At 43.0% G+C, this 16,092-nt stretch overlaps 2 protein-coding genes across 4 annotated transcripts in view; one reads left to right on the top strand and one right to left on the bottom strand.

The window, feature by feature from the left end:
• The window catches only part of EVI5 (ecotropic viral integration site 5), a 74,522-nt gene extending 66,960 nt beyond the window's left edge, over positions 1–7,562 (bottom strand). For all 3 annotated transcript variants that reach the window (XM_084290779.1, XM_084290780.1, XM_084290781.1), the window contains exon 1: positions 7,420–7,562. The gene's annotated coding sequence lies outside the window, so the exon portion shown is untranslated. The remainder of the gene's footprint in view (positions 1–7,419) is intronic.
• A 1,121-nt stretch (positions 7,563–8,683) lies between these two features.
• RPL5 (ribosomal protein L5) lies at positions 8,684–15,986 on the top strand. The gene is made up of 8 exons (XM_084290888.1): positions 8,684–8,807; positions 9,595–9,664; positions 9,762–9,877; positions 11,235–11,369; positions 11,975–12,177; positions 13,169–13,346; positions 15,040–15,128; positions 15,827–15,986. The coding sequence occupies exons 1-8, from the start codon at positions 8,805–8,807 to the stop codon at positions 15,924–15,926; spliced, it is 894 nt and encodes a 297-aa protein (XP_084147014.1). The 5' UTR covers positions 8,684–8,804; the 3' UTR covers positions 15,927–15,986.
• Positions 15,987–16,092: the final 106 nt, after the last annotated feature.

The following is a 16,092-nucleotide window of genomic DNA, read 5'->3' as shown; positions in this document are numbered from 1 at the left end:
GTAATGAGATACGCTGTTAGCCCAAGTAGCAGATGCCCACACAGCAAGTCTCTAACCCTCCATCAGCTAGTCAGGAACAAAACACATCCAAACCTAAACAGGACAGAAATATCTACTAACCTAATGCTTCAGTGTACCACCCAAGCTCTCTGCAACACAGGATGCTTGGGGATGACCAAGTTTTCAGGGTGAACATGTGATGCTGCAGGGTATCTGGGTCGGGGATGGCAAAAACACCAGTAAGCGTACAAGCAAACAGTTTAACACCTCTCTGCTTTAGAAATGTCATGTTGCTTAGCACAACATTTTGGAAAGACTGAAAAAGGCAGTACTGCCAAACCTTTGATGTTTTCTGTGGTGTTTTTCAACGGTCTCCTCACTCTCCTAAACACATTTCTTCTAAAAACTGATTACTTAACTAGCAGTATTTCCACAGACCTACAGCCATGCCTCCCTTTCGCAGAGCATCATTGACATAGCCAATTTTCAACCATCCTTCCATTTGCTACTCTTTATTATTGTGGCAAAGGGTGCCCAGCTGTTTGCAGCAATACCAAGGACAGCCAGATACTCCACAGCCTGAGGGGTCTCCCTCAAGAGTTAGTGCTGCTCACCTACCTGGTCAAGCACCAGGCAAGGCACAGACCTATGGCTGCTTCTTTAAGCTACAGCAAAGGTAACAGACATTTATATTGAGCTCTGTACAGGTATGTGATACGTGCACTTCACATATGTCAACTAAAATACATGAACTCCTCATCTCAGCTTTAAGTTTAACATCTGAAATCAGCTGCTGATCAGTGCAATACTGTGTTAGGTTTGAGTTATTCCAAATGAATACTGCAGTGGAACAACAGATTCAATATTTTATGTAAGGCCAGCTGTAGGCAGGCCACAGCATCCCATATCACATATGTATTATCTGAATATTTTTGCCTGAGAATCTCATAGGTATGCTGTAGCACCCTACCGTAAGTCCCAAAATGTTACCATCACATTTGCTACACAGACAATATTTGTTTTTCAAGAAAAACAAATTTTTCAGTCTATTTAGACTTATTGACAAAAAAAGATATTTCACTGTAGACACTGAGTTCAGTTAATATGTGCATTCTGTGCTTCCCTGAAAGCAGTGTGTCTTAAATCTTATCTTAATTACCTGAATTATTCTCTCAACTATTTTTATCACACAAAGGAAAAAAAACTGCAAGCCCTACACAAACATTAATATGTATACTATATGTATTTCACATCCTCTCTCTATCCTTTCTTCTCTTCCTAAGAGAAAGAGGTGGAATCCTAAAAAAAAAAAAAAAAAAAAAAAAAAAAAAAAAAAAGGAAGTGGTTGTGTACATGGTTTTCAAGCAAGTTGTATAGCATTCCATAAACCCAGTCTCCTGCTTGCTTCAAAAGGTAACAGCATTCTAATAGCTGAAGAATAAACTAAACTGACTCAGACAGTGACATACAGGAGATGCAGCTGGTGAATCAGCCTGTTATCAGGCTTCCTGACAATCTAAAATCCTAATTCAGGACTCCAACATGGTTTCACTATTAGCTTCATCTCTACCTTCTATACAAGAAAATCATTTTAACTGGTTCCAGCCTAAGTCCAAGAAAGTCCTGATTTACTCTCATATGCCTAAGTTTTTCTTGTAATGTCACCTACCAACAGCCAGGAATATCAATGCTGGCATACACCAGCTTTCATTCCGTTTGACAATCACCAGCCCTCCATGCCTTTCTGATGCCTTTCCATGCCTTTCTACAAGCAGACTAACGTTTTAGACTGTGTAAATCTAAAGCTAGCAGGAAGCTCTCTGTAGTATCACTTAATGAATACGCTTTCTTTAAAGTTGGCTTCAGACTTTGATGGGCCTAGAATACCTGGAAACAAAGCTGCAAGTTCACAACATAATCTAATATATAAAGTATTTTGAGAAGGCACTTAATTAAAAATGTTGCAGTGACCCACCAAAGGTTGAAGCCATCGGTTAATGATTGAAATATTATTTATACGAACTTTGACAAAGTTGTACTGAATTCTATTTCCACAAACTCTAGGTTTTTAATTATCTCTGAAGACCACTGTGGTTTACAGTCTCTCAAGCACTCGCCAGTACACCAGCTGAGAAGTCAAACCAAGGTGCTTTTGCAAGCACTACCTAAAGATGACCCCTTATCTCTATAAGAGTTCTCTCTCAAGCCTGGCATATGAACACTAACAACCTTCAGGGAACCATCTATGCCTTCTTTCAAGGGGTGAAGAATCTAGATATGGCACTTGAGTAAAAGATGGACAAGAGTGCCTCAGATCTATGAAAGAAAGCACTGAAGGACTACAGTAAAAGCTTTATGGAGGAACTTGAAGGAATTTCCTTTGTTTCTCTGTGCTCTTAAGCCTCAGTTTGGAAAACATCTTTGAGTTTCTGAGTGTCAAACTACATGCTTATCCTCGAAGGACTGTCCTGTTGGCTAACAAAACAGGAAGAGTCATAGATCAGTCCACTGAAATCAAGAACAACTGCAAATTCAGTTTGCTCATGTACTAGATTGGAAGACTTTGAAATGTTTTTCAGTAAAATGCAAGTCAGCCATTTCACTGGAGTTCAATTATCATCACGTTTCAAAAAATAACAAAGCCTGAAGGACAGACATGCTTTATCCTGAAAGCTCCTTTCCACAGACTTTACTTTCCTACTCATCCCTTAATATCTAGTTCCTTTAATGCTGCTTTCAGCCAACTTTCTCCTGGAGCAGTGCCAGTGCTAGCAGCTAAACTACATTAGTGCGAAAATACACAAAAGTACATCAGTGCACTTAAATTTACTAAAAGCTTTAGATCCATACTTCAGAAGTCAGAAACAAGTAAGCCACATTTTAAAATATTCACTGAGCCACAATGAAGATCAATGCTTTTGACGTTACTTTTAAAGCATACAAGATTCACAAGGAGTTAAATTGGTAAGTTAAAAGGATCAAATTTTGGACAAGATAAAAATACAACATTCTATGCAACATTTATTTCTATATACTGGCAGCCTGTTTTCTATGTTTAATTCTACTTGTTTAATTGTGACACGTATCACAATCCACAAGCTAGAACTGAAATGCCTATCTCCCTTAAAATGGCTGTGCAGAGTCCCCTTTCTCAAGGGCTATGTGAAGAGAGGTGATGGAGAAAACAGGCATGGCCTTATAGAGCATGGTAAGGTTTACAATTTCATTACTTACTAGAATATAAAACAAATTAGATGACAAAGACAGGCAAGACCCTCACCTCTGGATACTTTCCTTTCCTTCAAGGAATCAACTTCCTATCAGTTATACTCAAATTCAAACAAGTAAATCAGTTACGGAGTGACTGACCAGTAACCACCTTCATTTGCAAGCTACAAGTTCATCACAACTTGCTGCTGCTGACAGACTACAAGAAAGGGTAAAACTTTTAGAAGTGAAAAGCACAACCAATTCAGTAACTTCCAATTCCAAGAAGTTGTCTAAGCTATCTACGGTAAGCCCAGCAGATTTGGATAGAAGTACAAACATCAGTACCCTATTTCTAGTAACATGATCCATGCCAGCACCCATAGCCTTGCTGTAGTATTTAACTCTGCCCACCACTTTGCTTCGGATATCTGTGACTCGTCTTCACAAGCATTTACAGTGTAACTCAAAGCAAGCAGCCTTTTACTGCTGTAGTGTCTTCCTCTATGCCACCAGCGTCTGTAGCAGTGCTCCTGCAGTTTTTTTCTGAACACGCCGCTTAAATGAAAGTTTTTCCCCAGTTAGTGATTAAAGAAAAAGGAGCCTGCTCTTCAGAGAAATTACATTACTCATAGCCAAATGAAAACAGTTATCTTTTGATTGTTTAACCACTGAGTCTTCTGCTTCTGTTTAGAAATAAATGCCTATTCACTTCTTTTTGTATAGATCTTTACAAAAAAGAAATAAAACTCCCAAGTCTATATCATGGTCTTATGGAACTTTAACTTGCATCCTCATTTTGTCTTTAGAAATATCAATCACAGTTCTTTTTCCAAATGTCTGGGAAATACTGAAGCTTCAGCCAAACCCATGAAGTCCCAGCATTCCAAGGCAAAATAAAATCCAACAAAAATAACTCCACTTAATGAATGTTGGTTTTAGCCCTGCTGTTTCAAAGAACATTTAAGTTGGAACTTCCCCCCCCATGTCTGAAAGCAGTCTGCCATTCAAACTATATGCACCAAGAATCTGTGAAAGAGATTTAAAGTTAAGATCTCCTACACAATATCACCCTATGTAGTGATATGGAAAATACACATCCAAAACTGTTTTTGGCTAGCTACTAGTTTTTTTACATCCATTTTAAATGACTTTCAATTGTTTCACTCTAATAAAAACAGTAAACTCTTCTCATAACATCCTCTTAGTTACAAGTGCACTGTCAAGTTCTGACAACAGCAACTCACTACTAGAAGACTGGGCCCATCTGCCAGTCTGAAGAAACCAGATAAAAAAAAGAGTTAATATAGTATAAGATACTGGTGAACAGGAGTTCCATATCACCACAATAATTACACTTTCAGTGTTTTAAACAATTGATCAAGAGCACATTACGATGTTGTCACGCAGGTATTTAACATTAGGGAGACAGCTAAAGTTTGTTCATACAAAAAATAAAGATTTGTGGTAGTGCCTTTTGACTGTTTCCCAAGTTGGGAACCAACACAGAAAAATTAGATGTCCACAGTCATTCATGGACACCACCTTATTTTTAGTCCAGAACAAAGCCCAAGCTTAGCACTGCACTTTAACCCCAACTACTCTGGAACTGCCTCACCTGGTCTCAGAAGGATTACTTTTACAGAAAATTACCAAAGTTGACCGTTAATACAGCCTGAAATAGCACAATGACCACGATATCATCCCTGTCAGCATGACCAAAAGGAGATCATGTTCTTCATTACATGAATCCTACAGCAGGCCAGACATTGCCTAGGCCCTCCCCCAAACACCACTTCAAGGCTAACTGGATAGTTACCAGAGTTCACAGGAAGTTAAACAAATTAGCAGTAATGTAATCAAGGACAAGCTAGGATTCACTAAAGCCTCTACCTTGCCAGCACGCAGTTGTTGCTAAAGCAAACACGTGCATTCAGCAAAGACATGTCATGGCTGAATGTGAACTGAGCAAACCAAGGCAAGTCTGCCTATGTCACTACCCAGTCTCCTGCCCAATCCCCATCCCCCCTTTTATTCCAATCACCACTTGCTGCAGAAGGAAAGTAGACATTTAAGCAGACAAGACTATAATGAAAGCATTGCTGTATTTCCCATTTAAATTAATCAAAAAGGTACCAACAGACTATACTTTTTTTTACTAGTAGGTAAGACACAGGATTTTAATTCAGTATGCCATCTACACCCTGAGGTGACAGTCAAGAACTTCAGAGAACGCTTGTAACAACTCAAAGTTCTAAGCACCTATAATACTTACTGTTTGCTTTTATGGATATAAAAAAATTGTAGTCATGTCTCGGAGAAAAAAAAAAAAAAGAATTCAGAGCGTGTAATGAAGGCAAGCAAAAGTTGTTCAAGAAAAGAACATTCAATCAGGATTTTCCTTATTGTTCATCTTCCCAGACTACCAGCTGAAAGGGTTTTTCTTTTTAACTATGCATTTGACAAAATGGTAACTAAAATATTGAGTTCCACATGGACTCTGCCTTAAGCATTAAGAAAGACTTGTAACAAAAGTTAATATATCAGGAGCAAGAAAATGGAAACATTTAGTATTATCTAGGCATAGCCCAAGATGGCTTTTGTTCTTTTACACTGTGGTAATGGAACCTTGAATTAGCAAGGTAAAAACTGTTTTTCAAAATTCACTGCCAAGGGACTCTTTTTTTTTTTTAAATAAAAAATACTCCTCCATTTATTATCAGTCTTACCCAGAGACCAAACTGACAGCAACTGTTTAGGCATATCACTTTCCCCCACTCCTCCTGTCAACTTCAAAAGGCTTTTCTCCCATCCATTGCTTTCCACTAACATTTCCACTCTCCAGCCATCTCTTGCTTATTTGTTCAAAAGCTACCAGACAAAGCTACAGAAGAAAAATGTATGGAGGGCAGTGAAAAACACGATGAAACTCAAGTCACTAAACTCTACCCCAGGAAGTATCTATACTTCAGCATGCTGGAAGCTAGGAGGAGAAATAGGATGGAATTAAGATTCCTGTGTTTAGTAATTTTCTCCAAACATCTGCTGCTCTCAGAGGCACTACTGGGCTGGGTGAACCTTCAGGGACCCACTCAACAGCTGCTCTCATCTGAGTTTAATCAAATTCAGGCAATGCTGATTCATAATACCCTCTGCTTTCCTCCTGATCACATCTGTTTTTCAATACCATTTATTTCCTCTCCCAACCCTTACTTGAAAGAATATTTATATCTAAATATTTCAAAATCAGCCTTAGATCTCGATATACAGTTGTGTAAACATAAGAGCTGTACAGCCATGATCAAAGCAGAAACTGCAGGTTAGAAGGTTAGAGAAGTGAAGAGATATTTATACAAAACAGCTACCAAAAAAAAAAAGATACTGTTACCTTCTCTTTCAGCCACATGAAGTGCATACAAGAAAAAAAAAAAGCTTTTCTGGGGGGAAAAAAACATTTTTTGAGTATTTTCTCAAACACTTCTGGAAACAAGCAGAACCAAACATTGTCAATTCTTCTCCGAGTGAACACGACTTCATCCTACATCTTCTCTAGATAATCTTGAAAAGAAGCTGTGCCAGGATGACCTGAGACTGTTTTAACGCAGTCAGTGTTAGCACTGGCTCACGTTGGGGTTGGGAATTCAAAGTGTTACAGCAGACACGAAGCTGGCTAGCAATTGCTCTCTGGCCAGCAAGGCAGCAAACCACCATGAATCCGACACAACTGCATGAGAAGCCGGGGACGCAGAGCTGCCAGGAGCAGCCGAACAGCCGGCTCCTCACCCTTCTTATATAATCTCGGCTATGCAGATGCGGCAGGAGGTGCTAGCGAGACCTCCGGAACAGCGGTTGAAAATCCCATCTCAGAAATGAAACGTCCAGAAGCTCGGGGTTTAACAGCACCCCAATAACAGCGGTAACAATAAAAAACAATAAAATAATAAGCGCCCCCTCCTTCCACAAAACGAACCCGTCAAGGCGCCCCGCAGGCAGCAGCTCTCCCCTGCCGCCGCCCCCGGGGCCGAGCCGGCTGCGCACGCCCGCGGCCCCCCCGCACTCCCGCACCCACCCCCGCCTCAGGAGGGCCCCCCCGGCCCCGGCCGGCTCGGCTCGGCCCCGCCGCAGCCCCCCGGGCCCGGCCGTTGCGGCCCGGCCGCCGCGCCCCGCCGCGCACCGCCCCCGGCCCCTCAGCCCGCCCCGGCCGCGCCTCACCTTGGAAGCGCTGCCCGCGGCGGGGAGGTGCGGGCATCGGCGGGCCCGGCGGCCTGGCGCGGGGCGACGACCTCCGCGGAGCCGCTCCCCGCCCGCCACCCGCTGCCCCCCGGCGGCTCCCCACGCTCCGCCGGCCGCGGCAGCCGGGCCACGTCCCTGGCGGCAGGGCGCAGGCGCAGTCCGCGCGCAGCCGCCGCCGCTTGGAGCGGCCCCGCAGCGCCCGGCCCAGCAGCGGCCTCCGCCGGCCCCCGGAGCCCGGGCTGCGCAGCGCCGAGGGGCGTCGCGCTCCCCCGGGCTGGTGCCTGCAGGAGTACCGCACACGCGTCTGAAGCGGGAGGGGGAGGCAAGGAGAACTCACAGACACGCTTCCCTTTCTGATAATAAACGCTACCAGTCAGAAATATTTCGCTACAACGCCAAAAGCCTCAGTTTTTACCTCAACAAATCCAGAGCCTCTGTGGAGGGCAACTCTCGTTCCAGCAAACATTGCTGCTGGGGGGGGAGGAAATTGGCCCCGAATTTGTAAGCGGCTCGGCGGGGTAACGGGGTAACGAGCCCAGGTGTGGGGCAGCCACAGGGCAGAGGTGTGGGCAAGGGGCTGGCTGGGACCGCGCTCGGCTCTGTGGGTCGTGTTCACCGCCGGGACGCAGCGGGTCAGGCCTGCCTGGCTGCCAACGTGGGGCCTCCTGCATCCAGGGGAGCCATTGCGCGGTGGTCGCCTCACCAGCAGGCGGGTGGCTGCATGGTGGGGAGCGGACAGGACGCCGTGCTCGGCGAGGGTTGCTTTTATGTAAAAACTAAAGGGTAGGCAGGAACCTCAGCCTTCCAAAACCCAGACTTAGTTCGATAGCTTCTGAAGCTGGCGGCGTGGAATCACACTGGTGCTCGGCTGACCCTGGAGATCTCCTCTTTCTTTTGTTCTCCTGGGGTTACTTATAGCAAGCGCGTGACTTTTTAAAATATCGTTCTGTGAATAAAAATTACTGGTTCGGTTTATCATTTGTGAAGCGGCTAAGTGGGCACACGCGTCAGGTGCAGAGGTGCCGGCTTTGTGCGCTTCTCTCCAATACCACCAAGAGACGCGACAGCGGGTACGCCCGGTTTGTTTAATCAGGCACCGATCGCTCCGAGCAGCTCCAGCCTGGGAGCTGCGTCCCGCTGGGGCTGGGCCGGCTGCAGGCATTCACCGCTCCGCCACGGGCGGGCCGCGGGGCAGGACGCGATGGCTCCTCCGCTCCGCCGGGGGGCAGCCGCGCCGGGCCGGGCCGGGCCGCCGTGGAGCTGCGGCTGCGCGGTGGGCGCGGCCTTTTCCCCCCTGCTGCTGGCTGCAGGCGTTGTGCGGAGCGGGCCCCGGCCTAGGCCTAGACCGGACAGTACCTGGCACGATGGTCGGTACCGGCCCCAAGGCACCCGCGCGCCGGGGGGGACTCGGCCCCGCCGCTCGCCGCCCGCCGCGCCGCCCGGCCCGCCCGGATGGAGCCCGATGGGCCCCGGGCCGCCGCCGGCTCCAGCGTGGCAATGGCTGCCGGGGCGGCTCGGCGGGGCCGGGCTCGGCCTCCGGCGGGCGGGAGCGGGGCCGGGGGCGGGGGGCGGCGGCGGGGCCGGAGCCCCCTGGGCCGAGGGGAGGCCGGAGGGGCGCGGGGGCTGCCCCCGGCCCTGCCGCGGGGTCTCCGCGCTGAAACCCGGCAGGTGCCGGGCGGTGCCGGCCGGGCGCCCCGCGAGGGTTCCTCTGGTGTTTCTTGGTGGTGTTTTTTTTTTTTTTTTTTTCCCCGTTTTGTCCGTGCTGCTGCTGCCGTTCGGCAGCTGGAGCTTAGAGGAGGAGGGGGTGCTGCTGGAGAGCGCTGCGGGAAAATGAGCTGGGGGGGGGGGGGGGGGTGAGCTTCCTCGCTGCCCCGCTCTGCGCGGACTCGTTTCGCTACCGACTGTAATGTCTGCTTCGCCCCTGGCTGCGCGTGGTTTCAGGAGAAAAAAAGTTGTTGTGAAGGATACAAATTCTTTTTTTCGTGTATGCTTTTGTTGTTTTTTTTTTGAGATGACTCAGCTCATCTATAAGTTGACCTGTTGCTCTGTTACAGATTTATCGATGTTTTATTCATAGCAGAACTAATTCATTTTAAATGGCCTTGGCTGACATGGTTACATGTTAATAACATCCAGTTATATTTCTTATTCAAGGGGTTTGTGAAAGTTGTCAAGAATAAGGCCTACTTCAAGAGATACCAAGTGAAATTCAGGAGAAGGAGAGGTATAGTTAACTTCCCTATATCACTTAATTAAATGACATTGACAAACAATGCTGCTTCTTAACATACGTTCTCACGCCTATAACTGCTGTTTTTCAGAGGGAAAAACTGATTACTATGCTCGTAAGCGTTTGGTAATTCAGGATAAAAACAAGTACAACACCCCTAAATATAGGATGATTGTACGTGTTACCAACAGAGACATAATTTGCCAGGTAAGGTTTGTGGTGCTCGTCACATACTTATCAACCTTGAAATGAGGTAAATGGGATGGATGTCCTGAGCAGTTTGAATATTGTTGCTTGGCTTCAGGGAGAAAAACAGTCTTTAAAGTTGACACAATTTTGGTAATAATCCATATTCACAGAAGTAATTCTGCTGGTGTTCTAAAACAAGGTTAGGGATGGGAAAACTTCCGCATCTTTTCTGCTGGCTTAAAACTTAGTTCTTTGAAAAGAGAGGCTCTTTTGCTTGATTGGAGATGACAGAACTGACTGTGGGACGTTATTTATAAAGGTGCCCTCGCTTCCAGGAGGTCTTCACTGTGATGTTAGTGTGGATCGTATGAAGCAGATATGCTTTAAAAGAGTGTTCCTGTGAGATTAAAGGAGACAGACAAATAAGAACAGTCACTTCTTCACGATTATTAAGTTGTCTTGCATCGTGTAGTGCAGTTTTTTGCTGTAGTTCACTTTCTTGGTTTATTTTCAGAACGTTTTTATTAATTTTGAAGCTGAAAATTTAGGCCTGTTCTATCATGAATATGTGTAAAAGATTAAAAAAGCTAGAAATGCTTGTTGTTTCCTCATTGAGTAGTTATCTGTAGAGAATGGCAAAGAGTACTGGTTTTAATCAGTTCAGGCTAAACTGTAGGACCTTGGCGAGGTTACTTTATCTCTGAAACTCAAAACAAGAAGTGGTGGTGGCAGGCACTTACATCTGACAGGTAGTGCCTTTCCAGTATGTGGAAAACCTGGAAATAGGGGGCAACTTCTAGGTGTGGAGGAGAAGTGGGAGTCAAAGGGAGAAGGTTCTATATGTGAAAGGAACAGTAGAAACAAGTCTGGTATTACTGTTGTCTCACAGGACACCCCTGAGGTTGTGAAGATCTCAGATCCATTAATAAAATCACTCCATAAAGTAACACTGTCCTCACAAACTCTAAGTGCTTTTGCATTTTTCTAAAGTGATTTGTATGCTGAGTTATATGAGAGCTACCTGCACAAAGTGGGACAGAATCTATCTACGTCTGTAATAATTATTTGAAAGGTTGCTTTTGTAGGCAGTTTCCTGGCATCTTGATGTATGCGAAGAAATTAAAGAAAGTGGTTGCTGTCATTTACTTTCTCTGCCCTAATATGGATTTGAATTCTTAGCTTCTGTAACTGAGGATTTAATTATGCTGTAAGAAATTTTTGAAAAGAAAAATGAAGCAAAATGCTGTGAGCTTGGTTGGCAGTTTGTAGGATGTTTCCATGCAGAACTCCTATTGGCTTAAGTAGATGTCAAAGTAATAGTAAATTAAACCCAGCATTACAATGAGAAAACTAATTAATTTTTTTTTGCTGTCAGATTGCCTATGCTAGGATCGAAGGCGACATGATTGTCTGTGCTGCTTACGCCCATGAGCTACCAAAATACGGTGTGAAGGTTGGCCTGACCAATTATGCAGCAGCATACTGCACGGGTCTGCTTTTGGCACGCAGGGTAAGTATCTGACAAATGGCCTGGAAGTAGATGTTTTGTTTTTCTGGTTTTCTTTCAGAATTTCCCTAAGTAGGCTTACTTACTGAACGCCCACTTAACTGGTGAGTTAGTATAGATACCTGTGGGCTTCTCTAAATACTAACTTTTCCTCTTTACCGTATAGATTTGATGGCCTCTTGTGACTGTCAAATCATAGTGAGAAGTATGACAACACCCAATTTCAAGCCCAGCAGCCAACTTTAAATCTCAGCACTTCAGTTTGTTGGAGGGAGGGAGTCAGGAAAAAAAAATGTAAGAAATGTACCTTTAAGAGTTCAGACGTGTAAGCCCCATTTATCCATTTTCCATATGAGCATGTGAATAAGTTTCGAGTTTCCTGGCATATCGGTTGGAACAAGAAGTTGAAAGGTAACAGGCATGCTTACTGTGGCAGCTATTATAAGCTTTGCTACTAGTATGGAGTACATAATTTTGATAAAGAAATTGGTTGAAAGCATGGAGATTCTACTACAAACTTGTGTTTTAAACTGATGGTGATTCTTAATTTTGTCAGTAAATGGTCAGACTTTCAGATGTGCTTTTTTCTTTTTTTCCCTTTCCCACAGCTTCTGAATAAATTTGGCCTTGATAAGATCTATGAAGGCCAAGTTGAAGTGACTGGTGATGAATACAATGTGGAAAGTGTGGATGGAAAGCCTGGTGCTTTCACATGCTACCTTGATGCAGGTCTTGCCAGAACTACTACTGGAAACAAAGTTTTTGGTGCTCTGAAGGGTGCAGTGGATGGTGGTCTCTCCATCCCTCATAGGTAATCTAGTCTGTCTGAAAAAATCCCTTTAGAATTACCTGAGATATTTCTGTGTATGACAGTCTAAATATATTGTCATTTTTGTGCTGAAATGGTTTTGTTATAACCTGGTAACTATTATTTTAGCGCAGGTTCTGGGGTAGTTCTTTTTTACTTGGTTGGTTGTTTTTTAATCTATTGGTGCATTTCTGATAGAGCTTGCATGAATCTTGTGACTATCAAGAGATTCTGTTAAATTATATAAATTAATCTATAAATCAGGACCTAAAGAGCCACCTTGCTTTTACTTGAAATCATCCAGTACACCTATATGTACTGGATGATATGTACATCTATATATGCAGAATGCACATCCATAAATATTCTTCAGCGTTTTTTTCAAGTCTTAAGCAAGTTATATGTAGGTATTAATTTTGCAGTGGTACATACCAGATGCAAAACAATCGTTGGTTTTTCCCACAGTTGTCAAGACAGTAGTATGTCTGAGTGGTCCACCTGCACTTAAAATTTGCACTTTGAAGTTTTGGTAATTCCTGTCAGAAGCTATGAGTGACAAAATCAAGGTTTTTTGGTAGTGTTACTTAACACTAATAATACAGTTGACTGCTACTTTCTGACAGCAGCAGTGGGGAAAATAATTCAGAAATCTGTTGTGCATTTCCTACTCCCTCTCATGCTGTCCTGTTATTCTTGACTAATTCTTCAGTTTTTCTAACTCGGCTGCTACATGATGATACCCCTGTGACTGAGCACTCAGTAATTGGTCCATGGTGTGTATATGATGTACTGCATTGTTTCAAGACGGGACTGATGGCAGCTGAGATGAACTTCTGTTTCTTCATTTTCTTTATCTTTCCATTTTTAATGAAAAACTATCCCTCAGTTATCTATAGCAGAATCTGGTCCAACAGTTACTACTTTGTGGAAGCTTGCCTCTGAATCAGAGCATTTGGCAGGATGTCTTACTCTGAATGTAACTGCTCTTTCACAGTACCAAGCGTTTCCCTGGTTATGACTCAGAAAGCAAAGAATTCAATGCAGAGGTTCACCGCAAGCATATCATGGGCCAAAATGTTGCAGATTATATGCGTTACCTGATGGAGGAGGATGAAGATGCTTACAAAAAACAATTCTCCCAATACATAAAGAACAATGTAACACCTGATGGGGTAAGATCTGTCTTTTTGTCTCTTGCACATTAGTAGAGATGTGATAAGTCTTGTGTAGGGATTTCTCAGTAATGCAAAAAATCTTGATAATGTAAAATAGGAGTGTGGTTTATGTTGCGTGTTCTCCATGTAAAAAAAAACAAAACACATATTTTCCCCTTATTAAGGGATCTGTAGTATATAGTAGGTCTCTTGAAAGGCAAGTGATTTTTTGTTCTTTGAAGCTTAGCAGTTTGTTTAAAAATATAAGCTTATAGGACTGCATCCTAGGAAAAAGGTATGCAGCTGGGGTAACTGAGGATGTGCTCTATATCACATTTTTTATGACGTGTGATTATAGGTAGCTGTAGGCCTGTGGCAAATACAGACAATCCCAAGCTAGTTCTGTTGCAGAAGCTAGCATCTGATGAAGTATATTCTGAGTGTTGTACATCTTATTTCAGTACAACTTTCCATTTTTGAATATATTGCACAAAACACAGAACGATTTGTGGAATTACCACAGTGCTTCTTTTGCTCGTTTCAACTATTAAATGTCTTTCAGATGGCTTGTGTGTTGCCTGTAATAATCTTGATTTCCTTTGATTGCACTCTTGACGAGTGAAACAAACATTCTACTGTCCCTTTTCTAGACTATGAAAAGCTAACTTCATTCTTTACACCTTTATTACTGTAGGTTCTTCTGTGTGTTTTTTCTGCAAATTTAACCAATCTGCTAATTTTCTGCTAGTAATCTTTACTTAAAATGTAACTGCATTTACATTACCAAGCAAACAATGTTTATCTAGATAATCTTTTCACAGCTGGGGTCTAGTTGGAATTAACCATCAGCAAATCAATGCCTTTATAGAGCCATAGCTGTCTTTGGGACAGAGAGGCTAGGGTCTTCTGATCTGTGTAACTGAACAGCTCACTTCCATGCTCCTGTCTTACACGTTAAAGAATAATAACTTACGCACAATCACCTGGTACCCAAAGTTCTGTATGTTCTCATGCCATGCGAGCTCTCAGAAATGACTGCTTTGGCGTAGCCTCTTCTAAGGTATTTGTTGCTGCTACATGACAACATTCTTGGGGATGATGCAGGGACTTTTCAAGCAGCTACAAATTAACAACTCTCACAACTTCTTCCCTTCTCTTTTACTGAGCAGCTTTGTAATGTGTACCAGGGTAGGGTCTAGTAAGGTTGTGCATCTGATGTTTATGTAATTTTGGTTTAATGTAAGAACTAAGTCTTGAGAGCAATGAGCTGTATAAGAAAGTAAGAATACTTCTACTCTAGGTGGAAGTAGAGTAACTTTCTGTACTGCCTTTTAATTTAAATACAGGGAAATTAGCCCCTAGGAAGTTGGCTTCAGAGGAAATAGCACTTCTCTGCTAGCATGTAGTTATGAGATTTGTAAGTAGTATGTAGTGAGTCAAGGATGTAGATTAACTGTCTGTAAAATAGGGGTAAAAATACTTCCTTGGTTTTGTGTCCAAGCTGCCATTTTGGATATTTAAATCAAAATCATAGTGTAGCGATAGTATGTTGTAACAGTGATGATCTGCCTGAAGAAAATACTGTAAGGGAACCACACAAACATGTAAGCTGTATTGTGATGAAACCTTTTTTTACTGCTGTCTCTGCTAAGGGTATGTTATTTCTTAATACAATCCTAAAATAGTAACAACTTTTTCTTTCCCCCCCAAGATGGAAGAAATGTACAAAAAAGCCCATGCTGCTATACGGGATAATCCAGTCCATGAAAAGAAACCCAAGAGAGAAGTCAAGAAAAAGAGGTAAACATGAACATGACTTCTGTTAAAGAGACTTTAGTTAGGTTGGAACAGATACGGATTTTGACACAAGTGTCCTATGAATCACTGTGTTTTCAAAGAATCACACAGAATTGTAGGGGTTGGAAGGGACCTCAAAAGGTCATCGGGTCCAACCCCCCTGCCAAAGCAGGTTCCCTGTTTTAGATCAGATTAAGATACGTGTAACTTCAGGAGTTACGTTCAACAGAATCAAAAATTATACAGCCCTTAACTGTAAAAAAATAAATATAAAAATTCAAGTAGTAGACTATACCTGTGGCCTGAACAACTGGCATTTCTTAAATGTGCATTTTAGCACCCTTGTGTTTTCAGAGGGAAGGCTACTTTTCTTCAGGAGAGGGCAGGCTGACTAATTTGTCAGTACTAAACTATTGGGATTTTTCAGCAATTTGGGAGAAAAACCAAGGCACAGATACTGCAGTGGCTTTCTTCCTGCCTAGTCCTTACAGGAGCTTAACTGTGCTTTTTGGTTAAGCACATTTTGACTTACTGTTTAGTATACTTTTGGTGGTGCTGCAACAATATCTTAAGAAACAGAGCGTGTTATAGAAGTGGCAATATGTTCTAGCATAGAATTCTTAATTGCAGCTTCAGCTTTCTTGATCACCCTTTTGCTTATTTCTGCTCTGGATATATCATACCCTGTGTTTTTGTTACAGAGTGAACAGTTCCAAGATGTCCCTTGCCCAGAGGAAAGACCGTGTTGCTCAGAAGAAGGCTAGCTTCCTCAGGGCTCAGGAGCGTGCAGCTGATAGTTAAGACAACTTCCACAATTTTCTATGAAGCTTTGGAAGAAGTGGCAATAAATTTATTGAGTAAGCAACTGTGTAAGACTGACTTATTGATTATCTTATAAAGATTGGAATGTGTATAATTCAGCTATTGTGTAGCCTTAAGGATTTTTATATTAACTCCTTCAGAAAAG

Source organism: Netta rufina, assembly GCF_964035555.1.
Source record: "Netta rufina genome assembly, chromosome: 8".
Classification (NCBI taxonomy): Eukaryota; Metazoa; Chordata; class Aves; order Anseriformes; family Anatidae; genus Netta; species Netta rufina.
The sequence above is the reverse complement of the archived record's forward strand: the minus strand, read 5'-3'. Positions and strand labels throughout refer to the sequence as shown.

Bases quoted from the DNA above. Each gene is read 5' to 3' on its own strand.
- RPL5 (XM_084290888.1), top strand. The intron at 13,347-15,039 runs GTAAGATCTGTC...TTCCCCCCCAAG, and splicing joins ACAATGTAACACCTGATGGG to ATGGAAGAAATGTACAAAAA. The intron at 15,129-15,826 runs GTAAACATGAAC...TTTTTGTTACAG, and splicing joins AGAGAAGTCAAGAAAAAGAG to AGTGAACAGTTCCAAGATGT.